This window comes from Sylvia atricapilla, chromosome 15 (assembly GCF_009819655.1).
Source record: "Sylvia atricapilla isolate bSylAtr1 chromosome 15, bSylAtr1.pri, whole genome shotgun sequence".
NCBI lineage: Eukaryota > Metazoa > Chordata > Aves > Passeriformes > Sylviidae > Sylvia > Sylvia atricapilla.
Genome location: NC_089154.1, coordinates 6,225,334 through 6,251,386, shown reverse-complemented (window position 1 = coordinate 6,251,386; position 26,053 = coordinate 6,225,334). Strand labels below are relative to the sequence as shown.

Here is a 26,053-nt window from a genome sequence, read left to right as displayed (position 1 = left end):
CTGGGAAAGCTGAGATAGATGGGTGGGAATGTTGGGAATGTTGGGATAGATGAGTGGGAATGTTGGGTAGATAGATAGATAGATAGATAGATAGATAGATAGATAGATAGATAGATAGGAATTTTGGGAATGTTGGGATAGACAGGTGGGAATGCTGGGAATGTTGAGATAGATTTGTGGGAGTGTTGGGATAGACGGGTGGAAATGTTGGCATAGTTGGCTAAGCTCCAAGCTGTAATTCCCATTTTGTTCCCATTTTATCCTGGATTTTGCAGGTATGAGAGGGGCCAGCTCCCAGCCCCATCCCTGCCTCCTTTCCCAGTCTCATTCCCATTCCAGTGCTGGGAATTGCAGGCTTAGCTGAGGCTCTGCAAGGCTCTCAATTCCCCCAGTCAGGGTATTCAAGATGGAATATTTGCCATGGAAATCCACATTTTCCTGGTACCAGAGGCTGGAGGAACTCGGGGTTCATGGAGATCCTTGTGGAGAGCTGTGGGATTGGTGGGAAGGTCCCCACAGCCTCTGCATTGGAGGAAAAGCATCCTGCTTTCCATCCTTAAAAAAAAACCACCAAAATTTCCCTCCTTTCCAGCAAGGAGAGGAGTTCTCCACGGAAAAGGAATTGTCTGTGGTGGAGGCCCAGCTCCCAAGGCTCTGTGGTTTTTAGGGGAACAGTTTCTGTGATCCATGAGAGGAGTTTGCAATGTTCACAAATCCAGATTTTAACAATTCCTCCAGAGGCTGACATTTCTCCAGGAAAAATTGCCCTGCAGCTCGTGTGTCCTTGAATGCCACGGAAAACACCTGGAAATCCCATCCTCAGATCCACCCTCTGGGGATTGCTGTTTGTTTCCCATTTTTTGGCGTTTTCACCTCCCTCTTCAGCCTCAGGATTTAGAGGAAAACACCAAAATCCCGACTTTTCTGCCCTGGCTGCACATCCAAGGTGGGAATGGTGATTTCTTCTCATCCTGACGTGGGTTTTTCCCTTCTCCCCCAGGTATGAGGATCCTGGTCACGCTGCTGCTGGACACTCTGCCTATGTTAGGCAACGTCCTCCTCCTCTGCTTCTTCGTCTTCTTCATCTTTGGGATCGTCGGGGTCCAGCTCTGGGCAGGGCTGCTGAGGAACAGGTGCTTCCTCGACAGGAATTTTGCCATGTAAGTACAGCAAAAGGAAAATTTCTCCACCTTTCTCTTCCTTTTTTCTCCACCTTTCTCTTCCTTTTCCAGCAGAGGATTTTTCTACCCCCTGCTGGAAAAACCCCAGCGCTCAGCAGGGCTCTGAGTCCAGCTGGGAACTTCTTGTCTGGAAAAAAAAATCCCATTTGTCAGCAATTTCCTGAGGGTTTGAGCAGCTCTTTTTGTGTTTTCCTGCTGCACCTGAAGGACGAGGATGGGAGTGGGTTGGATTAGCTCTGCCTGAGATCCCTGACTTTGGGAGCTGGAGGATTTTGAACAAATTCCCAGCTCTCCAAACAGTTCAGGTCACCCAGCACACCCCAACCCCTGGCAGGAGCTGCTGAGATGGAGATGCTTCTGAAACCCAGAGATAAAAAAATCCTTGTCAGGGGTTTTAAGATAAGAAACTGGATGTGAGAAGCATTGAAATCGTTTGGACTCAGCTCTGAGTGTGGGACAGGCATCAGGGATGGGCAGGACCTGGAATCATGGAATTGTTAAGGCCGGAAAACACCTCCAGGATCACCAAACCCAACTTTAAAGAGACAAATTTTCCTTTGGGTTCTTCCAGGCTGGGCAGTTGTGTGGAGCAGCCCCTCTGAAAACAAACCTTCATGGCCCTGCTCAGCCTCACCTGGGATCCCCCAAGGCCCAGCAGATCAATTCAAACCCAACCCAAGCTCTTAGTCCTGGTTCGGGCTGTGCTGCTGCTGTTTGTCTTTCCTCCCAGTGCTTTTGGCCCCTGAGCTCCCGGGATAAATCCTGGACCTGGCTCTCTGGGAAACAGATTTGTAGAGAATTTTCAAAGCTGTTAATGCTTTAAATTACCCCTCGTGGGTCCTACTACAATGCACCTTTCATAATTCTATTTTTCCTAAAGTATTTAGTCTTATTTACAGAACTATCCTTTAAAACTTGTTTCCAGTTCCATTTCTCTCTTAACCTTATCTACATCCTGTTCCATTGCATTTCTAAGTCAACACTGTCAGAGTTTACATATAAATGCATACTATGTGCACCTTCTATGAAGCTTTAAAAATTCTCTACAAATCTGTTTCCTAAATGGCTGACCCTCTGGAGCCTGCTGTCAGCCCTGGGCTCTCCCTGCTGGATGCTGGGATGATCCTGGGATGCTGCTGGAGCTGGGATGGCTCCTGGCTCATCATTTGGGGCACCCCTTCCTGCTCTCCTGCCCCTTCCCGGGGTGAGGACACACCTGAGCAGCCCCAGGATGACAACCAAGAGCAACCAGCACGGAAAAAAAGGGGGATTTTCCTGGGGAAAAAAAAAATCCTTCCTGTCAGAGATGTCAGCGGCTGGGAGGTGAGAAAATGGCCCAGGGCAGCTCTTAGGGCAGCTCAAACTGGACGGCAGGAGATGGAGCCTGTAATTACATCTCGGGGTAATCATCTGCTGCCCGCGCTCGGATTGTCAGGGAGACAGGCGGGGACCATCCCTCCGCTCCTGCTCCTGCCTCTCAGGCTCAGTCCTCCCTTTCCACCTCCCTCTCCCTTTCCCTATCCCCTGCTCTGGTGGCGTTTCCTCATCCCAGAAGAAATCGATCCTCCTTCCTCATCCCAGCAGAAATCGATCCTCCTGCCGTGGCCGTGATTCCACCCCACGTCCCGATGCTCCAAACCCTGTCCTGCACCCGCGGCAGGGAAATCCGCCCGGTGCCCAAAACCACGGTCAGAGCCACCCCACAACTTCCATTCCCGACCCCAACCCGAGCTGTTCCAGCCCCGCCTGGATGTCCCTGTCGCTGTAATTAACTCCAGGCAGCCCCTCTCCCTCTCCCGGAGCCGGGTTTTTAAACGCTCGGTGATCTCCTGCGAAGCGGAGCTTTCAGGATGAACCACGGGGGAAGCGTTCGCTGAGCACAGACATTAAGCAGCAGTTATGTAATGGCCATTAGCGGCATCAAAGGCCTCGCAGGATTTTCTTATCGGGGCTTCTTCCTCGTCAGGGAAGGTTTTGGGATGAGCCGCGTTGTCTGGGATTTCTCCTTCCCTCTGAGGTGGGTTCTCCCACTCCCCAGCAGCTGGGAGAGCTGAATTTGGGGGATTTCTGCTCAAGTCTTGCGGTTTATTGTTTGGTTTATTGCTTGGTTTTGGAAGGTTTTGGGATGAGCCGTGTTTGAAGGGGTGTGTCTGGGATTTCTCCTTCCCTCTGAGGTGGGTTCTCCCACACCCCAGCAGCTTGGAGAGCTGAATTTGGGGGGGGTTCTGCCCAACTGGTTTATGGTGGCTGAAGTTGCTAAATTCCAGAGGAGTTTGCAGAAAGAGCGTGCCCATGGAGCGGGAACATTCCAGCTGCCAGCTCAGCGTTAGGGGAGAAATGTGGGGTTCTGTGGTGCCTTCACCCCCAGTGCTGCTGCTGCTGGGTTGGGCTCTTGCCATTAATTTTAGACCTGAGAAACCCAGCAATGATCCAGTCCCTGCATTTCCTGCTGTCCCAGGTTTCTTGGAGCTCCCTGGGGAAGTTTTAGGGCCGCAGGATTTTTTTATCAGGGCTTGCTCCTCATCAGGGAAAGCAGGGGAAGGTTTTGGGATGAGCCGTGTTTGAAGGGGTTTGTTTGGGATTTCTCCTTCCCTCTGGGATGGGTTCTGACACCCCCAGTGAATTTGGGGGCTCTGCCCAACTGGTTTATTGTGGCTGAAGATGCTGAATTGCAGAGGAAATTGGAGAAAGGGGGGTGCCCATGGGGCAGGAACATTCCAGCTGCCAGCTCAGTGTCAGTGGGAGAAATGTGGAGTTCTCTGGTGCCTTCACCCCAGTGCTGCTGGCTCTTGGTCTGTGTTAATGTTAGATCCAGCAATGATCCAGTCCCTGCACTTCCAGCTGTCCCAGGTTTCTTGGAGCTCCGTGGGGAAGTTTTAGGGAATCCAAATGGAGTTATTCCCATTTTTTTTTTTTATCATTTCTGACTCATTCTCTCAACCCAGGCGTCAGGGCATGGTTCACTCCTGCAGTGGTCGTTACCACGCCAGCAGCAAATTGTAAAGGAAAAAAAAAATTTAAAAAAGGCATGGAATGACCTGGAAAACTCTTCAGGGTTCCATCTTCCTGCTGTTGGACAGATCATGGAATCCTGGAATGGGTTGGGTTGGAAAGGACCTTAAAGACACGGATCCAAGGGCAGGGACACCTTCCCCTGTCTCAGGCTGTTCCAAGACTTGCAGGGCTGGGAAATCCACAATTCCTCGGGGCACAGAGGAATTCCAGCCCTTCAGCCCTTCAGGAGGGGCTGGGCCATGGCGGGACAGCCAGGCTGGGGCTGAAATCCTGGCTCTGATTTCCTTTACAGCCCTGGAGAGAGGGAAAACCTGAATCATCGGAGGGTCTCCCCTCGGTGCTACGGCCAAACCCTCCCAGCTGAAACCAAAAATGCTTTAAACAGAGGATCTGGACAAAATCCCAAGGCCAGCCAGCAAGGCAGGGTCCTAACCCCAAATTTTCTGGATGAGAGGAGGTGTAAGTGAGCTCCCAAACAGCTGCTACAAATCCAGTTTTGCCCTGCTGTGTTCTGCCCTGCAGCTTCCTGCGCCTTCAGCTTTTCCAGAGGCATCAGATGGAAGGACTGACTTTGATTTTTGCCATCATTCCTCTCTCCCCATGGAAACCTTTTCTTTTCAATCCCCCTTGAAAGTTGGCAGCTCCGAGTAAAGCAACTATTTTTAAGTCAGGCGCATTGTGAGAGAAATTTTTGGGGACTTTTTTGGAGGTGCATTGGGAATTTCTGCTTTTCTCTCCATGTCTTTGACAGCTGTGCTGTTACAGGGCTGGAATGAGGTTATTTAAGGATTTTTAGACAGGATTTTGAAGGAATTGTTGCAGGAGTGGGTTGGAACTTTAGGATCTCTGCTTGTGGGGACATGGGAGAATCTCTCCCTCCTCGCCCAAAATGATCCCTCAAAACCTGGGATTTCATGGAACAGCAGGGCCAGGATGGGCTGTGAGGGAGATCCTGGCAGTGGGAGCTGCAGGGGGAATTCCCTAAGGACGTTTTGGTGGGAAGAGTGTTAGGAATATTAATCCACCAATGCCAGAGGTTTACATCAAAAAAAAAAAGGAGACAGAGGAGTCCTTTGACATTATTGCAATAAAGGGAGAGGCCATGGGACATTTCCCCTGGGGTCTCTCCAGTTTTAGAGGACATGGCCTCCTGTTTATCCCAATTTGGACTCCAGTTTGGAGCCTCCTATTTATCCCAATTTCCTGGCCCCATTTCCCTCTCTCTTTCCCCACTGGCTGAGGTACTTGAGAGTTACAGACTTCCCTGAGTGCCCAGTACCTAAAATTCCCCTTTAATGTATAACCCCCCTTTTAATTGTTAATTCTTATGGAATTTATAGATTTTCCCCATTGTTTCTTTCATCTTTCAATATCCAATTTCATTTGCCAGCAAACCTACAGTTCGTTCATAAAGGCAAATATCTTCTTTTCCCATTCATCAATCGGTGGAATTGTTTCTTTTCTCTCTCAGTGCTGGTTTTCTCCACCAGCAGAGCCAGAGTTTGTTTGTGAAGACAAATCTGTCATTCCTCCCAGGAGGAAGGTTCGGTGTGGGAAGGACAAGCAGCTCCTGGGTGACATCCTCACGGTGTTTCTCCCACCCTCCTGAGCCTCTCCCGGTGGAAATAAAGGGATTGGGGCAGCCCCAGCCCGGCTGGGCTCCTCTCCTGGGGCTGCTCCGGGTGTGTTGGGATGCAGAGCAGCGTTTTCCAGGTCGGGAGCCTCTCAAGGAACCCAGTGGCTCGGAAAAGCAGGAGAGGGGAGGGAGCTGTGAAGTGTGTCGTGTTTCTCTGCTGCCTCGGGACGCTGGTGGTGTGAGTTTTCAGTTTTGATTAACTCGGTGTTGTTCTGCCTTCAGCTGCTGGGAGGAGGCTCAGGCAGCTCAGGGATTTGTCTGAAAGGTGTTTAATTGCTCCTCCTGGCATTGGGTTCCCTCGGAGAGCAGGGAATTCATCCTGCTGAGCTCCTGCCACCTCCTGCCTTTCCCCCTCTGCTCTCCCGAGCAGGTTCCTGTGTTCCTCAGCTGGATTCCAGGGGTTGGGATGTGTGCGGGGGAAGGATGGGCTGGGAAAAGCTCCCCTGGAGGAGGATGGAGCAGGAATGGGAGAAAAATGGATTTTCCTGCCCCGCTGTTGTCCTTCCTGCACAGGGACAGAGAACGGGAAATCCAGATGTGCAGGGTCGGGAAAAGCTGGGAAAGGGGCGTTAATCCTCTCGGATCCATCCTGGGGCTTGGCTGCTCCTCCTTTCCCCGCCGAGCTCTCCTGATTAGCGGGTTCATTAGCATTAATGAGCGATTGGTCTCTATCTGTCGGCAAGGGACGGGGAAGTCGGGACGGAGCGGATGGTCCTGGCAGAACGCGTTCATTTATTTGGGGGATGTTGGGGATTCCCTCATTCTGCAGCATTTCTCTTTCTCCTTCTTGCTCTCCTTTTTGCTCTCCTTCCTTCTCTCTCCTTTCTAGTTTCGCCAGGAAAAAAAAAAAAAATTAAGAAAAGGTCTCAAATTTGCAGTGTTTATTTACTGCCAGTTCTGGTGGTGCTGGAGCTTCCCACAGGAGCAGCTAATTCCCAAAAAAACTTCCCCAGGGAGCTCCAAGGAACCTGGGATAGCTGGAAATGCAGAGGCTGGGTCCTTGCTGGGTTTCCAGGATCAGGACAGGGCAGAGGGACAGGTTGGTCAGAAAGTGCCCCCCAAGGGACTGATTTTGTCACCGGGGACAACTTTTCATTTGGAAATTATTTTGGGGACAGCTGCAGAAGTGAGGAAAGGAAGGATAAAATCCAGCAGCAGAACCGACCCCTCCCAGCAGAGCTGAGCTTTGTTCTGCTCGGATTTCCCTTCCCAAACTTCTGCTTCTCCCGGTGGTTCGTGCCCAGATCTCCTCTCTGCAGCTCCTCAAACCCCAGCCCGGGGCTCTGTGTCCTCAGGCCGCCGTTTTCCATCCCAAAGTTCCCCAGTGGACACTCCTGGGATGCACAGAGCCTCCCAAACCGGCCCGTTCCAGTGCCGTGGCGGTAGCTCCTGTGGTTCGCCTTCTGGGAGTTAACATCACTCCTCAGGCGTCTCCTCTCCTCCCGAATTCTCCAGCTCTCCCCCAGGTTTTCCTGCATCCTGGTGTGTTTTAATCCCGTGTTTAATCCTCCCCTGCGCGGCACTGCTGGGTGCTGTTGGATTTTCTCCCAAACGCGGCTGCTGCAGCTCTTGGCCCGTCCTCCAGCCGGTTTCACGTGGAAATTTCCTTTTCACAAGGAAAACGCTTGGGGAAGAAAAACATCTTCCAGGGTTTTGTTTGGTTTTTTTCCTCTGGAACCCGAGGCCCAGAAGCAGCGCGGGTGATTGTCACAGTTTAGTGGCGGCTGTGCGAGGAAGGAGCTGAACACAAACCATTCCCAGCCAGCAATTCCCAGGGATTCTCCTCCTCCCTCTGCCGTTCCTGGGGCTGCTGAACCCTCCACACCCATCTCAGGTAATTGGATGATGGAACAGAGCCACAGTCCCCAGGGAAGTTGGTTGAGGGCTGATTTCCCCTCAGCTCTGCCCTGCAGCAATTGTTCTCTCCTCAAAGTGCAGCCGCAGAGCTTGGCTCGAGGGTTTTGGGGAGCAATTCCAAGCAATTGTCTGGAATAACACTTGTTAAAGCCAAATCTCTTCACCAGATAGGGACTGTTCGGAGAGAGATAAAAATAGAGCTGTCCTGGCTGGAAGAATTACCTGGTTATCTTCTGCCCACATCTCTTCTAACATTTGTGTTGCCTCTTGCTTATCTCCAAGTGATTATGGAGCAGCTGAGATCCCTGGAGCTCGGAAAAACAGTGGATAAAGTTGGCTCTGGAGCAATGCAGCTCCTCGGCTGGAGCCCTGAGTGCTGCAGGCTCTTACCAATGGCCCAGAAAGTGCCAAATCTGGGACACAAATCTGGGGGAAAAAAACCAGCTCCTGCAATTCCAGCATTTCCTTATCCAGGCTGGGACAGAGCCATCAGCTTTATCCGAGCCAATACCATCAGAAATGCAGGAAGCACCGTGCTTTTCCCATTAATGTGGGTTCTTCCATTTTTTATTTTTTTTTATGGAAATAGGAGATGGGCTCTACCCGGGTCTGTCCTTGTGGGAGCTCAGCCCTTCATCAGACACATCCCGAGGGGCAAATTTATTGGAAAGCTGCTCTGCCACCAGAAGATTTGAGTATCTTCAAATCCTTCCAGAGAGCCCAAGAGCTCCCTGGATTCTGGGGAAGAACCTGATCTTGCTGGGATTTTCTCTCCATCCCTTCTCATTTCATGCTTTTGCCTTCATGGGGAAACTCCAGCTGATCATCCCCAGGAGATCAGCAGGGCCTTATGGGGCGTGAAAGGATTTGATTTTTAGGGCTTGGAATTTTGCCTTGCTGCAGGGACAGCAACCAGCACCTTTCCCTGCTGCTAAAATCGGGGGATGAACAAATCATTTTCCCCTCCTCATTCTTTTCCTTTTTCCCCCATTCCAGGACCTACAACCTGACCTTCCTCCACCCCTACTACCGCCCGGACGAGGCCGAGGAGAACCCCTTCATCTGCTCCTCGCACCGGGAGAACGGAATGCAGCGGTGCTCCAACATTCCCAGCAGGAAGGAATCCAAGGTGGAGTGCACCCTGAGCATGGACTCCTACAGCCCCAGCCTGGGCAGCCCCGAGCCCAGCAGGAACTCCTGCATCAACTGGAACCAGTACTACAACGTCTGCATGGCCGGGGACGTCAACCCCCACAACGGGGCCATCAACTTTGATAACATTGGATATGCCTGGATTGCCATTTTTCAGGTAGGATCCTCCCAAAGATTGGGTTCTTTTCCTGGTTTTATTGGGGGGTTGATGGGGGGTGTTTGTTTGTTTGTTTTCTGTTTGTTTGGGGTTTTGTAGGGTTTTTTGGTTTTTTTGTTGGTTTTTGGTTTGGTTTGGGGGTTTTGGGGGGGGTTTTTTTCTGTTGGTTTCCTGTTTTTTCCCGGTTTGGGAGTTTGTCATTTCTTCACTCAAAAAGGTTTTGGTGAATGAGGCAGAGGAGGAAGGAATTTGCTCAGCCCCGAGTGAAACTGCAAATCAACAAATGGAATAAACAAATCAGGCAATAAATGGTGCAAGAGGGTGTTGGGAGAGAAGAAACTTTTCTTTTGAAATCACTTGAAAAGAGGGAAAAGAAATTCTTGAGGCAGCAAAACTCACGGCAAGTTCCGCCTCCACAAATCAGATAAATCCCAGGGAATTTTGGGAGCGGGGTCTTTTTCAGGAAACTGGAAGTGGTGTTGATGTTTTTAGGCAAGATTTAATTTTGTGCTAAAATGAAGGAAGCTTAGGCACGGCTTAGACTCGGTTTTAAATCACCAGGGTGAGCCTGGTGAGCATGGAAGGCTGGAAAGGGGGAAAATTCCTGAGAGGAAATTCTGCCCACAGGGAATTCCAGTCTCATTTTGAGGCACTTCAGAAAAGACGAAAAAGTGCTTCTCACTCTGGCTGGGGGAGGTTTTCCAGGTGATAAATCCCATCATAACTGAAAGGGGTTTCCAGGCATTTGGAGCTCTGGAGCATTGGAGAGCTCATGTCCAGAGGCTGTGTTTTCCCAGGGCTGCCTCAGCTGGAAGATCCTTCTGTTCTTTTCCATCTTTTCCATCTTTTCCGTCCTGAACTGGCACTTCCTGGTGTTAAAGCATTTCTTCAGCTCTGCCTGGTTGATTCAGTCCCCCTGAAGTGGAGGTGACATCTGTTCCTGGAGCAGAATCCTCCTTTTAGCTTCGTTAATGAGGAATAATTACTCATCCAGAGCTCTGCCTTTCACTGATGGGTTTCCTCCCCGTTCCACATTATCCCGTGAACTTCAGCACTTCCAGCTTTCACCTGGGAGCTGCAAAGTGGGGAATGTTTGCCCTGAGCATCTTCCCTGCTCTGCTGCTCCTCAGGAGCTGCCCTTGGATCACAGTGCTGGTGCCAGAACCAAATCCAGAGGGCTTCAGGCAGATCCCACTGGGATCTGAATCCAAATTTTCCCATTGGGAAAATGCTTTGGAATTAGTGAGGAAGAGAGGAGCTGCTGGCTGTTGGATAAAGAGAAGAGGGAATTCTCCTTTTCCTGCCCTTTGGTGGACCTGAGGGGTGTTCCCAGGAGATCCCACCTGGCTCCTTTTGGCAGGGAAAGGATTTTGAGGAGGAGCAGGAGCTTCTCCAGAGGGGTCATGCTGCCTCTTCCCTTCCTGAGCCCTTTTCCAGCTGCAGATTTTAATTCCATCTCAGCATTTGATTTCCTCGTCCTTGCAAGGCTCAGTTTAACTTCAGGAAGGACCCCCAGCCCCAGGAGAGGTTTCAGCTGATTCCTTTGGGCAGAACAATGTCTGGCAAAGTGGGATCTCGTGTCCTCAGATCGTTCTGGCAGCTGCCAGGAGGTCGATGATTCGTTTTAACGCTGCTCAGGCCATCCAAAGGCTCCAGAGGATTTCCAGCCAAAAAAATCTCTTCTCCTGTGTTTACTCCTGTTGGAAGCCAGGGCTTGTTTTTAGGAGCTGGGAATGATTTAACTCCAGGTAAAGAGGCAGCAAGGTGCTGGATGTGGGAAGAGGAAATGATCAGTGCAGCAAGTGGGGCCCTAAATCCAAACAATTGCTGGAAGCAGGGAACACTGAGCAAATAAATCCATGGAATCGTGCTCTCATCCCTTTTAATAGCTGGAGCTGGCCAGCACCAGGTCAGCAGTTGGACGAGGGCTCCAAGTGAGCAGTGCAGAAAGTCCAGCTGATGGATTTAGGAACTCGGGAGCTTCCCTGGGGATGGGTATTGATTTACTGGGATGAGACGGGGCCGGCCGTGCCGAGCCATTATTCTGCAGGATAATGAATCCGTGGCACTTTGCAGAGAGCCCTGAGGGCTTGGCAGGTCTCCAGGGGGAATCGTGGCAAGCTCAGGTGGCTGCCGGACACAGCTTCCCTCAGGATTTATCCCGAATGAGCCGGGAACGTTGGCTTCTTCAGGGAGCTCTGGGGTGACCTTGCAGGAGCTGACAGGAAAGAGGGAAGACGCTTTTGGGAAGGGTCTGGAGTGCCAGGGCAAGGGGGGAACAGCTTCCCGCTGCCAGAGGGCAGGCCTGGATGGGATAATGGGAAGGAATGGGAGCATGGTGAGGTTGTCTCAGCCCTGGAAGTGTCCACGGCCAGGTTGGAGCACCCTGGGATGCTGGAGGTGTCCCTGCCCAGAGCAGGGGGTGGCACGGGATGGGCTTTAAGGTCCTTTCCAACCCGACCCATTCCAGGATTCCATGGTCTGGTGTGGTTTAGGAGCTGTCAGAAGGGAGGGGAATGAAATGAGCCCCACAGGGGAGGTCCAGAAGGAACTTGGTGGTGCCCAGGAGCTCCCAAGGCCACTGATACCGTTCAGACCACGAATAAACCTAACTAAAAGCAGAAAAAAAAGCATAGTTTGCAGAAAAGCCTGAAGATTTCCACCCCAGAACATCCAGCAAAGCCAGGGACGGGTGAGCTCTTCCAGCTGCCAGAACTGAGATTTTAAAAGGCATTTCTTTCCATGGGAATGACCCTGAACTTCCCACAGCTGGGACAGGTGACAGCAGGAAAACAGGGAAATGTCTTGTTGACCTTCCAAGGAGAAGTCAGAGATGGCAGAACTTGGTGCAAATTTAAAAAAAAAAAATTAAAAATAATCAAGGGGATGGCTGCCTCCCCGAGTGCTGTAAAGGATGATAATTCCTTATGTAATCCTGAAAATGATTCATGTTTTGCTTTCCCTCATTTGTTGTGCAAGAGGCTAATTCGTGTCTGTATTCGTTACAAAGGCACGTTCGGTGGCAAATTAGGTGAACTAATTAGCTTATTACAGACTAAATGAAAGGAGATGGAACCTAAATTAACTGTGAGGTTTGGCATGATACGAAGATCCCTTTATTGCACATGAATTCCAGCCCCAACAATCCGAGCAGTAATTACAGGTATTGTTGTCACACGGCAGATGATGAATTACCCACCTCAACAAAGTCCAATTTAATTGGAATTACTGACAGTCCCAGCGGAGCAACCAAAACCTTCTCACCTCCCTGACCAGCAGCCTCAGGGTGGCCAGGCCTGACTGCAGAAATCCTGATAAAATAAAAAGGGATTGGGGAAGCTGGGAGTTTGGGAAGATGAGATGTTTCGGCTGCTTTGCAGAGCAGAGAGACTTGGAGTGGGGAATTCCACGCGGGGTTTGTAGGAAAGCAAGGTCTGTACTCACACTTTACCCCAGGGGTGATGGTGCTTCTGGGAAAAGCTGAAGAAATCCCAGCCAGATCCAAGAGGAATGGTTTTCCCACTGGTTCCAGCACTGTCCAAAGGTGCTGTTAATGCCCTTGCTGGCTTTCTGCTGCACCCTCCGCTCTCCCACTTCCAGGAGTCCAGCAGCTTTTGGGGAAGAGCCAAAAAGCTGGAGCAGAAGGTCTGAGGTTTCCAGCTGTGCCAAAGTCATTTTGGGGCTGTGTTTTCAGGAGCTGTCACACTGGGTGCTCCTGTTTTCAGCGTTTGTTGAGCAGAGAAATTTGAGATTTGGGGCCTAAAGGACTTTTTTTTTTTTTTTTTTTCCTCCAATGCCTTTAAATTGGAGATCTGTGTCAACAACGCTTCTCTGCGCTGAATTTGGCAAGAAAAGAGTTTGAAGCTTTTCATTCTCACTGCTTGGAGATGATGCTTTGTCACTCAACTCGAATCTGTTTTGGATCACCGAAAATATTTCCCTGGAAATGACGGGGTTGGAGCTCTGTTGCTGTTGCTTTTTTTAATTTGGTCAGCCAAATAAACAGCACTTGCTGCATTTGAAGAGCTCTCAGGCTGAATACCCCAGCTAAAAATACCCAGCCCTTTTCAGGCAGCTTGGAGCGTGCTTCCAAGAGGGGTTTGTTGCCTTTGGAAAATCTTTGTTGTGAAGGTTTGGGAGGAATTGTCTCATGTAGGAGACAGAGAGGCCACCCCTGATGTCAGGAGTGCTCCCATGACCTCTGGGGGTGTTGGATGGAATTAAAACCTCCCGTGGGTGAAGGCTGGAGGGCAAAAAGCTGCTGGTTTTGAGGAACATCAATAACTGATCCAAAGGAATGGCTGGAGCTGTGTCAGGGCAGGTTTAGTCTGGATTTTAGGGGAAAGTTCTTCCCCCAAAGGGTGCTGGGCACTGGAACAGCTCCTCAGGGAATGGGCACAGCCCCGAGGCTGCTGGAGCTCCAGGAGAGTTTGGACACCACTCCCGGGGTGCCCAGGCTGGGATTGTTGGGGGGTCAGGGTGAAACTCTGCTCCTTCCAGCTCAGGATATCCCCCAAAGTCCATAATTCTCCCAGGGAAATCTCACTTTGCATTGATTGCCCCAAATCTGCTCCGTGACCTTTCCCTTGAACCAAAGGTGCAGCTCCCCCATCCCGATTTCCCGACCTTGTGCCCTGTTATGGTTTGGAATGAGTTGTAAAATCCCCTCAGCTGCAAGCAAAGATCTCAGCCTGGCTTTGCTTCCCTTTCCCTCGTGGCAAACCCTTCATCCCCCAGGAATGGGGGATTTGGGGGATCTCTGTGCTCACAGTGCTGCAGGGAGCAGGTAAATCCCTTTGCCAAGGGTTCTTTACACAAATCATGGAGGCTGTTTGCTGGGATAATGAGGATGATGATTATTGTTAATATTATTGTTGTTATTATTATTGTTGATATTATATTATTATTGTTATTGTATTATATTACAATATATTATGTTGTAGTTATAATAATAGTTATAATAATATACAATAGTATTCTATTGTAATTATTTTATTACATTATGATTTTAATATAATTATATTGCAATATATTATATTGTAGTTGTCATTATTATAATAGTTATAATAATTATTATAGTTATAATAATTATTATAGTATTCTATTAAAATTGTAATTTTTAAATAATTACTACTACTGTTATTATTATTATCATCATTATCCCAGCAAATCAAAACCTTGGGAATACGGGCTGGGCTGGGATTTGTTGGAGCAGCAGTTGAGTGAAATCAGGGAAGTTTTTGCTGTCAGATGAGGGCCTTGCATTGTTTAGTGTGAAACAGCCACAATTCACCTTCCCTTTGGAGCCAAACAGGGATTTGGGCTGGTTTTGGTTCCAGAGCTACAATTCCATGAGGTTTTGGGTGACAAACAACAGCATCAGTGATGTGCCTGACTTTACCCCACACTTTCCAAATCCACCAAGAACTGCCAGCACTGCCCAGGGATCACATCTATAGGAACAGATTGGTCAGGAGCCCAGGACATGGAAAGAAGCACAATTTCCTTTTTCTCCATCATTTAGGGCCACTTTTCAGAGCAGATCCCTGCTTTGCAAGGCTCAATTTACAAAGAAATGACAAAACCGAGCGAGGCCTCGAAGCGAAAGGAAAAGCATCTGTTCAGAGGATGTTACTCAATGTAATAAACCTGTTTTTCTGGCCACAGAGGTTCCTTAACGAGATGTTTCGGGAGGAAATAATTAAAATTGTGACGTTGGCTTCAAAAATAGGGATTTGATTATCTGCCAAGCTCGCTCTGCCTGTGGAATATTCCCTGGAATATTCACTGGGCAGCGCTTGGGAGCCAAATCCACGTTGCCCAAGTGGGTGGAATCCAGATAAGAGGCTTTCAGAAATGGAGGCTGAAGGCCTTATAAAACTTCCTGAGGCCATCAGGGTAATTAATAGCCCTCACAATTTATAGCACTGGATCCCATCTTGATAAGTTGGATGAAAATAAAATCTGAAGAAGCCTCGCAGCAGGGCCAGGGAGAATGAGGAGATAAAAAGTAAATGACCCCAAACGCTCACTGCCATCCTCAGAGTTGCAGTTGGATTCAGGATTATTGATTTGGATGCAGATAATTCCCGTTTTTTTCCCCCCAAAGGACTCAATTTAGGCCGAAGAAGAAGTGGCTGAGTGCAAATTAGAGATGTCAGTCAGAGATGAAGACTTCAAATGTGGGTTTGTCTGGATTTCCAGAGCATCTCCTGCCTCAGCCAGGCACTGAGCTCAGCCAGCAGCTGCAACCCTGGAATCAGAGGGAGTTTCTGCTTTGCCAGAGCTGTATTTTATCAGGATTTTAATAAGGGAGAGAGGCTGAATTTTGGGAGGCTGTCACTCCAAAAGAAGTTTGCTCAGGTAATCAGAGCAGGGAAATCTTGCCAGGAGACAGCTCCGGGCTGGAGTTCTGTGCTCTCTGCTTTGGGTTCTGATCTTCCCAGTCTGGCTTCACACGGAGCTTTTCCAACCTTCCCTCGACTGCCTGGTGGCACCTCGAGGTGGGTTTGGAGCTGCAGCTCTGGCACCAGCCCTTGGAGCCTCCTGACAGCCAAGAATCCAGCCCTTGACTAATTGAAGTTGGAGTTTGAACGAGGTTTTTCCCCTCTGGATGATTCTTTTTGCTCTTTGTTATCTGACGCCGAAGCGAAAAAAAAAAAAATCCCCGTCCTGCTCTCGAGCTGTCTGCAGCCAAAAGCTTGCAAAAATATTTGGCAGAGCTCAAAGAAAAGAGGGTTTCTGGTGAAAACTTCTGGACACAATAAAAGAAATAGTTCTGTGCAACCTCTGAAGTGACCCCAGAAAAAAGCAATGTAAACCTGCTGCCTCCCTGGGAGCACTGAGGAGGTCTGAGTTAATTGCCAGCATCTTTAATCTCCATTTCCCTCGTGATTTTCACTCTGGAGTTTTAGATTGACTCTGATTAGCTTGCCTAGAAGATCTGATTCTGTCCCCAATTACTCTCCTATAAATCAGACGAGCATCTTTATTACAGCTGATGAAATTACTGTGGCATGAGCAGAGCAGAGGGATCAGAATCAGTGAAGACCTAAAAAAATTAAATCTGATTGAGTTTTGCCCACTCTCCTCCCGCTCCTGTGAGCGAGGTGCTCGGGGAGAGTTCGAGGCAAGGATCAGTGAAATCAAAACCTGTCTGTGTGTTCACCTGAGGGAGTCTTCTGTTAAATTCTCGCAGTGAGGGGAGAGAGAACTGGACAAAACTGAGAGATTTACTGCCGTAATGGGAGAGAAATGATTTATCCCAACCCTGGGGAAGAGGTGAAGAGCTGGAGGAGCAGGGAAGGACCTGAGCATCACCCAGGAGCTGAGTGGGGTGGGAGGACACCTCCGTTCTCCTGGCAAGGCAGGAATCTTTTCCCCAGGCCCCGGGTGTGGAGCAGCACCTTCAGCACCACCCTGCCAATCATCTTAATTGAATCTTCCGGCTCTGGCCCCTGCAGCTGCTGATTTCCCTGTGCCTGTCTTTCCCATCGCAGCAGAATTAGGAGCGAGTTCTCGCCCTCTTATCTGGCTGATAAATAATTGTGGGTTGCGTTGGTGGGAGCCTTTGAAGGGGGAGCCTCTGGAGAGGCTCTTTAATGGGGCTCCGTGTGAACAACCAGGGCTTGAGCAGGGTTTAATTGCTGAGAAGGGACTGCCGAGCTTGGGAAGCGCCAGGAAGGTGCTCCAGGGCTTTGGGAGACGTCGCTGGAGGGTTTGGAGGGGCAGTTAAGTGGATTAATCAGAGTGGGAACGAAGGGAGGAGAAAGTCGTTTCTCCTGGAGCAAAGCAGCGCTGGAAAAACATCTCTGGTTCTCCCTCTGAGTCCATGGGATCCCACAGGAGTTTGGGTTGGGAAAAAGGTCATCCGGTTTGGACAGGGGCACCTTCCACTCCCCCAGGCTGCTCCAAGCCCATCCAGCCTGGCCTGGAAGGATGCCTTGGGAAGGCTGAGCTGGAACAGAGGCTGGACAGAGCTGGAGAATAGAGTAGAGATTTATTGAAGGCTCTTTAAGGACACACCTTGCGCAGGACAAGAGCCTGACCTGGGCTACACCCAAGGTGGACCCAAAATGGTCACAAAATGGTCACAAATTGGATGCCCGGTCAGGAGGTCTCACACTTTTATAAGTTTTGGTCCATTTGCATATTGGGGGTTAATTGTCCAGTTCCAGCTTTGGGTTGTGAAGTCCCATCCTGCTTGTTTTCCTTCGTCAGCCCACCCTTGTTTGTGCTTTTGGGGCTGAAAGTTGTCCTTGGTGTGGATTTGGGAAAGGATTTGTTTTGTGTCCCTGCTGTGTGCAGAGCTGAGTGACACTGACTGAGCTCAGAGCTGCACCCCTGGGCACCACAGAACCTGAAATACATGAAAACTAAAACTTAAGTCATCATGAGCATTTCCGGGGATGGGGCAGCCACAAGTTCAGCCGCTCTGAGGAGGAATGGGTGGGATCAGAATTTGCGGAGCAGCAGCAAACCTCGTGCAGGTGCCTTTGGGTCCAAAACCAGTTTTAGGCTTCAGCTGGGGGTTTACAGAGCAGCTCTTGGCAAGTCCTGGTGCTCTGGTTCCCATTTCCACCAGGGCTTGCTGGGAGCTCTTGGATCAGGGAAAAATGACCTTGGAAAATCCTTGGGAGCGCTTGGAATGGGGCAGGGGTGAGGCTGGAAGAAGCGCAACCCCTGCGGGTGGCTGTGCATGTGCTGTCCTGCATTCCCCCAGAGCTCCGGGATTAAAAACGCCTCCGGATGTCTGGGAGCCGCCTCTTCTCTCTCCAGGAGGATCCTGGCAGCCCAGGAATCCTCCCCTGAGAGGCCAGGAATGGATCTCCCAACCAGGGACAAACCCCAGCCGTCCCTTTGTCCCTCCTGCATCCCCCTCCTTTACAAGTGAATAGCACAAATCCTCATTACACCTGGAATATTCGCCGAGCTGGATGAGCATTCGCACCCTCCAGAGGAGGAACGAGGGGGTGTTGATTGATTCCTGTGGGAAATGCTGCCTCTCATGCAACAAAAATATCCCTCCAAGGCTTGGTTGGCCCTCAGTGTTGGCTCAGACGCCCTCAGGTGACTCTTTTTTTTTTTTTTTTTTCTTCTCTGTGTTTAATGGGTTTAATCCATTCCATTTGAGGATTTCCAGCTGAACCCAAATCCAGTGTAGAGGTGCATCCCATATTCTTGGGGTCCCTGGGCTGGTTTTTCATCCCTCAGTGGGAATGGAGAACGTTCTGTGCATCGAGAGGAGAGCTGGACAGCACGAAGGAAATAATTCCTGGGTGAGAGGCAGAGGCTTGGTGTCACCTTGTGTCACCTCCTGACGTGACCCCTCTGTTGTCCCGTGACCCTGTGGGAGGCTCAGCTGTGCACATCGCCCTCCCAGACAAGGGAGCTGCCCCAAAAGGACTTTGTCCTCTATAAATGTGTTCAGGGAGAGGCAGGAAAGGGCAGGAGGGCTTTGATTGCTTGGCTGCTCCTCACGGATGAACACCCAGGGCAGCTTAACCCCTTCCCACTCCACGGGAATCACAGCAGCGCAGGGAAAAACAGGGATAAAACCAGCCACGGATTGAGCTCTGGGGTTAATGAGGAGTAAAGAATCCTTGGGGGTTTTGTTTTGAGGCAGAACAAGGGGCAGTGGTTTTAAGCTGGCAAGAGGGCAGGGTTAGATGGGATTTTGGGGAAAAATTCTTCCCTATGAAGGTGGCAGAGGCTGGGATGAAATTCCCAGGGAAGCTGTGGCTGTCCCTGGACCCCTGGAAGGGTCCAAGGCCAGGCTGGATGGGGTTTGGAGCAGCCTGGGATGGTGGGAGGTGTCCCTGCCCATGGCAGGGGTGGGATGGATGGGCTTTAAGGTCCCTTCCAACCTGAACCACTCTTCTGGAATTCCGGAATTCTGGGAAGCAAAGCTTTGCTGAGTGCTGGCTGATCAGCGAGGGTGGGATGTGGAAGAACAGCTGATGGATGTGAGGAGGAACGGGAGAGGTGGGAGCAGTTTGTAAAACGTGTCAGACCTGATTCCTGCCAGCCTTCAACAGCCCTGACACGGGGAAACAGCTGCACAGACAAATTTCACAAATTGTCTCCTCCTTGGCAGATGAGGTTGGTTGGGTTTAGCTGTGCTGCCTCCTCACCCAGTGGGGGTGAACCTCCACGAGCTTCCACACGGGAAGAAGCTTGGAAAACTGGCTGGGAAAACATCAGCATTTTGAATTTAGGGTGAGAAATCCCCAAGAGGCAGCGTTTCCCTTGCAGCAGCCTCGAGCTGCTCTGTGGGTTCTGATGGTTGTGTGAATGTGTGGGCATGTCCTGAAGATCCATATCCAGGAGTTTTCCTTCTGTGCCTTGAGTAAAAAAAAATCCAGGGAATTTATGGATTCATGCCTGATTTCCCTGCAGGGTTTTATTCAATGCCTCTGTAGCCAGGGGTTTATGGATCAGCTTTTGGGGGCACACCAGGCAGAAAATCCTCTGAGCCTTCTCTCCTCACAGGAATTCCTTCCCTGGTTTAAATGAGGAATTGTGCCACTAAAACTGGGGGCAGGAGCAGTTGGGGGGTTGGCCAGGACCTCCCAGGCTCACGTGAGGTGGTGCGTGGGGGATGTCACCAGGAGTGAGTTCAGACAGGAGCTTGGATTCTGGTGGAAGTTGGAATTCCAGGATGGAATTTCAGCCCTAGTAGCAAGCCAGCAGTGGAAGTTTGGGGTGTTTTATCTAAATAAAAAGTGTAAATTACGTGGCTGAGTTTGCTTTGCTCTGCACACAGCCTGGGTGGTGTTAATTAAACCCTCAGCTGCTTTTTTTAGAGGAAGGAAGGCTGAGAAAACGAGCCTTAAATCAAGTCTACATTTAATTAAAGCCTCTCTTCCATTCAGATGCTCTCCCACTATGATAGTGCTGGTGCAGTTGGAATGCTGAGCCAGGAGGAATTCACAGGGAAATTGGGTTTGCAGAAACAAAGCGAAGTTAAAAATGTGGGAATTTTCTGGGCTGTGTTACAAAACCAGCAGCTTTAGGTAAAGCTGCAGATCTCTACAGGGAAAGGAGGCTTTTTAGGGGGTTGTAATCCCTCCTTGGAATTTCTTTGCCTCAGAGCCAGTGTTTCAGGTGGTTTCTCTGAGTCTTTCAGGGTTTTCATTGCAGGAACCTCAGGCCACTCCTTTGGCCACACATCCCTTCTCTCCCAAACCAACTGGGAATGGAGTTCTGGATGGATCCCAAGAGTTTCTGTGGAGTGATGACTACCTGGTACTATGGGAAATTTGATATTTAAAACTTTTTTGTCCTCACACTCTTGTTTCTCTGTCTCCCTGCAGGTGATAACCCTGGAAGGATGGGTGGACATCATGTATTATGTGATGGATGCACACTCTTTTTACAATTTTATATATTTTATATTGCTTATCATAGTAAGTATGACCTGGGAGATTCTCCTTTTCCTTGTCCTTGGGGGTTGAAGATGTTCCCTGTTTTTTTCCCCGTGGAAGTGCCAGGCAGAGTTCAGGATTCAGGGCTTTCCCTCCCTATTGCCCTCCCACTCTTGGTCTTTTCACCTGGACGTGTCTGTTCCAAAAAAATCCAAACTTTTCCTCCTTTAACCTCCTCAGTGTGCCGGGGGGAGCCTCGTTTCTTTGGAGGTGACAGCACATTTGGCGAGCAGACCCTGGGATTTGGCCACATTTGGAAATCCCGGGATTGCCGGGAACCGCGCGTGGCAGCAAGGAGCTCCCCTGGCTCCCTGCAACCCCTGCTCCTTGGGATTCTGGAGACTGGGGATTTGGGGTTTTAGCGTGTAGTAATGCATATGAGGAGAATGGAGGGCTTGGGGCATTGTCTGAGTCCTGCTTCTTCACCTTCTTCTTCCTTCATCTTCACGTGTTTGGGTGGTTTTCTGTAATTGGGTGGAAAAGGTCCGTACTGGGGGCCTTGGGTGGTCATTATTGGGTCAGAAACATAAATAATACAGGTGTCACCTCGTTATTGGGTAATTGGCACTTAAATAACCTTGGGAAGAGTTAGAAGCATCCATTTTACCTCATTTCTCTACCTTGCCAGCTAGAGCTCCTGGATGGTGAGTCTGTGAATAGATAAGAAATAATAAACACTGAGTCTGAACACGAAACCGACGTTAATCCTGACCTCAGCAAGGAAAAAGAGAAGCCAGGACCTTCACACTTGCTGTCTCCTCTCCTGTTTTCTCCGCAGGTCGGCTCCTTCTTCATGATCAACCTGTGCCTGGTGGTGATAGCCACCCAGTTTTCAGAGACCAAGCAGCGGGAGAACCAGCTGATGCAGGAGCAGCGGGCGCGCTACCTGTCCAACGACAGCACCCTGGCCAGCTTCTCGGAGCCGGGCAGCTGCTACGAGGAGCTGCTCAAGTACATCTGCCACATCTTCAGGAAGGTGAAGAGAAGGACAATCCGCCTCTACAACAACTGGCAGAGCAAACGCCGCAAAAAGGTGAACCCCAACAGCGGCGGCGGCGGGCAGAGCCAGCGCAGCAGGAGGAGGATCACCTCCATCCACCACCTGATCCACCACCATCACCACCACCACCACCACCACTACCACATCAGCAACGGGAGCCCGCGGGGGCCTCGGGCCAACCCCGAGATCTGCCAGCTGGAGCTGCAGGTGATGAAACCCGGGCAGCAGCTGATGCTCCCGGCGCCCGCCTCTCCCGGCCCGCAGGGTCCCGCCGCTCCCCGCGCCGACGCCGGCGCCGTGCACAGCATCTACCACGCCGACTGCCACGTGGAGGGGCCCCCCGGGGGCTGCAAGGCCACCGGGGCCAGCAAAGGGGCCGGGCTGGGCGGCCACGGCAGCATGAACTACCCCACCATCCTGCCCTCGTCCTGCGGCTCCGCCGCCCTGAGCAAGGGGAAGAGGAACGGGAATTCTCCGGTGGCCGTGGGGAACAGCCCAGGGAGTTTGGGGCTGGATTCCTACGGGAAGCTGCAGCAGCTGGTGGGAGAACATGGTAAGGGCAAACAAGCTGGATGTTTTTTGTTTAGGGTAACTGGGAGAAGGGTAAATGGCTCTGGAGTTGAGGTTTTAATGGCGGCATTGTGGGGTGCTGAGGGTTGGGATCGTTGTGAGTGTGCTGGAGCTGTGGGTAAATCCAAGGGCTGGGATTGTTGTGAGTGTGCTGGAGCTGTGGGTAAATCCAAGGGTTGGGATTGTTGTCAGTGTGCTGGAGCTGTGGGTAAATCCAAGGGCTGGGATTGTTGTGAGTGTGCTGCAGCCAGAGGTGGGACAGGTAAATCCTTGGATTTACCATCATGGATAGTCCAGGCCACTGGAGGCCTCTTTGCTGTGGTTACAAAATCAGGATTTGCGCTCTCGTTGTGCTTTGTGATGTCCTGGAGGTGCTCCCCCTCTTCCCACCCAAACCCAGAGCTCTGCAGGCCCTGGGATTTACACCTCCAGTGAATGCTGGAGCTGCCAGCTCCAGCAGAGAACCCCCAGGGGCTGGGAGATGGTCCTTGAAGGGGATGAGCAGGTGGAATCTGCAGGAGAAGCCCCAGATAAAGCAAACTCAGGCGTTTAAAACAGGCAGGCACTGGAAGAACTCGAACCAGACACTTCCAGTTCTGCTCTGATGGGCCCTGGAGCCTCTGGATTTCTTTTTGGCAAGAAGGAGCAGCAGGTTCAGTGCTCAGAGGACGCGTGGAGGGCAGAGCTGCACATCTCAGGCTTTTCCTGTGTGCAGAAGAAACGTGGGGCTGAGTTTTCCTGCAGGTATGGGGCTCCATTCAGTCTGGGGAGCATTTAGGGGAGCTGTTTAGTGCCTGTGTCCCATCCTCTCTGCACAGATGCAGCCAGCCCAGCACAGTCAGTGAGGTTTTATCTCTCCTCACATATAAATCACCCACTGGAGCAGTGATTACACGCAACACTTGGATTTCTATTTTATAAAATGTTTTTCCAGTCCTCATGGCTGGAGCTAAAAAGCTGCAAAATACTCTTAAGCCCTGCAACAGCGAAAAGTCACAAAGATCCAGCTTCTATTTTTTAATCTCTTTAAGCCAAACTCGTCATTTGGTTTTTTCAATGCCTCTGTTTTCCAAAACTGTTTATTTGCGTCTGCATGGACACAAATATTTACCCTGGCGATGGATGTGCTGAAAAAAAAATAAAAAATACCATGCCTGGCTTGAGGGGAGGGGGGTCACAGGAGAGGTTGCTTGACAGAGAGGTTGAGTGGCTCGCCTGTGTTAATTTCTGTTGTTTTTAAGGACCACACAAAAGGGTAGGAGTGGATTGTTTATAGAAACTGCCTCGGGCAGACGCTTCCGAACTCTCGGGAGCTTGGCACAGGGGGCAAGGTTACTGCCGACAGTTCTGTTGTTCAGCAAGGACTTGATACAAATCACTGCTCTCATCCTGAGCTGTGCAAATTAATGAAGGTTTTTTTAAGAGAAAGCGGTTTTTACCTTGAGATAAAAAAAAAAAAAAACAGGCTCTGCAGAAGGCTGGAATTGGGAAAGAAAGGAGCAGGAGAGCTGTTGAAGTCACGGTTTGGATCCTCCTGCTTGCTGCTGGGGTCCTTTTTTGGAGAAGAAGGGCCCAAATCTCAGTCCCAACTGTGACATGCCTGAGCCAATTCAGTGATTTAGGAGATTTTCCCGTAGCCTGGGGTGGTTCTTTGAAAGCTGGGATTAGATTGAGTTGTCATTAATAATGCAATTACACTGTCCTCTCTCCACAGAGGGATTTTAGCCCAGAGGATGCCAAAATGCTTTAAACAAATCTCCTGGAATTGTTTTGTCTCTTCCAGAAGTGTGCTCACAGCTGGCAAGGGCTGGAAGGTGGGGAGAGGCTGCTCGTCCATCCCCTGAAGGAAACGGGCTGGGGAGGGATTCAGGACAGATCTGGAGACCCTGTGGTTGCCCAGCTCTTCCCTTCCATGGATCTGGCTCTTTCCAGGCCCTTCTTCCCACTCAGCCACTCCTGCAGGGCTCAGCCAGGGTCAGCTCTGCACCAGGACTGATGGGTGTGACCTCCAGGAGTGCTGGATGTGACCTCCAGGAGTGCTGAGTGTGACCTCCAGGCTTTGGGATGATCTTTCAGTGCCAGGGTGGAGCTCTGCCAGGCACAGCCCCCAATTCCCGTTTCTCCATCCCTAAAACTCAACAAAGGAGCCACGAGGAAGAACCCCGATCTCTCCCAACCCTCCCTCAGCGTTTTTGGGGGGAATAAAGAGCCTTTAATTCTCTCTCCCCTCTCCCAAGTCACCAAGCAGAACGTGTTGAGTGCAAGACTCGTGCGAGGAGAGCCCAGAAGTGATAACTGGGAGCTTTAAGGAGCATTAACAGCCCGGGCTCCCCCAGCCCCAGCTGGAGGCGAGGTTGGTGTCTGCTGGGAAGGAAGGATGCAGTGGCGGGAGAGAGCATTCTCCTGCCTCTTTTGTTGTGGGTTTGAAGAGCTCCGAGTACAGCCTGTTCCCCGCGTTCCCGTGCCCTGCAATGCTGGAGGTTATTTTAGCAGGCAGCCAAGGAGACTCTGGTATTTTGAAGACATCTGCGGCGCCAGGGCTTTTCTCATATCACTTTTAACGCTTTGATAGCACTGAAAGCCATCTGGCAAAGGCCCTCCGTGTGCTGCTGCCGGGGCTGGGCTCAGCATTCCCCCCTGGGCTCAGCCCTGAGCAGGGCAAAATATCCCCGGTCCTGGCGGTGGCTTTGACACAATGCCCAAGAGCCAGGCCCGTCCTCCGAGGCCGTGCTGATATCCCCGTGACATTCAGGGAAAGGAAAATGTGTTCAGGCTCCGGTCACATCCCAGTTTTCCAGCGAAGGTTTGGTGCTGTGGCTGGAGTCAGCATTCCTGCTGGGTGAGCTCCAAGCTCCAGGGCTCAGAGCCAGCAGCAGTCACTGCTTCGAGCCTGGGCTCCCCAAAACTGACCCGAGTGGTCGCCATCCCACCTCCAGGCAGGGGCCACGTGGATGTGGCACTTATGGATATGGTTTGATGGTGCTGCGTTAATGGACTTGGTCTTTTAAAAGGACTCTAAAGGTCTTTTAAAAGACCTTTAAAGGTTTTTTCCATGGTTCTGTGAGAGGGGAAAATTGTCCCTTTGCCTAACACCCCTGAATCTCAAGGAACTGATGCTTAAATGGAATTTCGTGGGAAGGAGTAATGTGCTCCTGCTGGAGGTTTTTCCTGCCATTAATATCTGGTTCCTAAAAATAAGGAGGCTGAGAATAAAGTTCCTAAATAGGAGGAAACTTAAGGATTGGATTCCTAAACATGAGGAAATAAAATCTGGGTGCTGCTCCACCCAAACCATCCCAGTTACTCTCGTCCTTGTCCCTCCATTCCCTGCCTCCAGGACAAACCAGCATTTCTCCTCACACCACAGAACACGTGTTTGATATTAAAACCCCCTGCACGCCCAGCCCTGTGCCTCAGGCAGTGAATCCACCTGAGCTTTATTAAAGGCTGAAGGAGGCTGAGGGGACCCCGTGACTCTCCGAGCTGTGATCCGTGGTCTGCAGCCACCTTTGGTCCCTTCTCCCTCTCCCTCCTCGTTAGGAACTAAACGGCAGCGATGGCTAAATTGGGTGGAACAGCTTGATAACGCTCAGAGATGGTTAGTGATGGGAGCCTGCTCAGGGATAATCAGGAATAATGGGAAAGGAGGGATGGGCCATCACTCTTCCCTCAGCCCAGGACACGAAATGAGGGCCACACTCCCTGGAGAGCCCATGGAGGCGGGAAAAGGGACCTAGAGGGGAAAATGAGGCAAAACCTCATTGAGCTGCTTGGGAGGATGGATGGATGGATGGATGGACGTACAGATCCATGGATGGATGGATGGAAGGAAAGCTTTTTTAGGATCTAGAGAAGAATTCCTGGGAGGAGCAGTTGTGGGGGCTCAGCCTGGAGAAAAGGAGTCTCAGGGGTGACCTTCTGGCTCTGCACAACTCCCTGACAGGAGGGGACAGCCAGGAGGGGACAGGTTCTGCTCCCAGGGAGCAACAGGACAAGGGGGAATGACCTCATATTGGCAGATGGTGGCTCTCAGTGGTGACCCTCAGTGGCTCATGGCAT

The 26,053-nt window shown here is 50.7% G+C and overlaps 1 protein-coding gene across 1 annotated transcript in view; it reads left to right on the top strand.

The window, feature by feature from the left end:
* The window catches only part of CACNA1H (calcium voltage-gated channel subunit alpha1 H), a 108,787-nt gene that overhangs the window by 7,809 nt on the left and 74,925 nt on the right, over positions 1-26,053 (top strand). The window contains exons 4-7 of the mRNA XM_066329904.1: positions 1,001-1,160; positions 8,686-8,998; positions 20,314-20,406; positions 21,203-21,977. Coding sequence (XP_066186001.1) covers positions 1,001-1,160; positions 8,686-8,998; positions 20,314-20,406; positions 21,203-21,977 — 1,341 coding nt within the window. The remainder of the gene's footprint in view (positions 1-1,000; positions 1,161-8,685; positions 8,999-20,313; positions 20,407-21,202; positions 21,978-26,053) is intronic.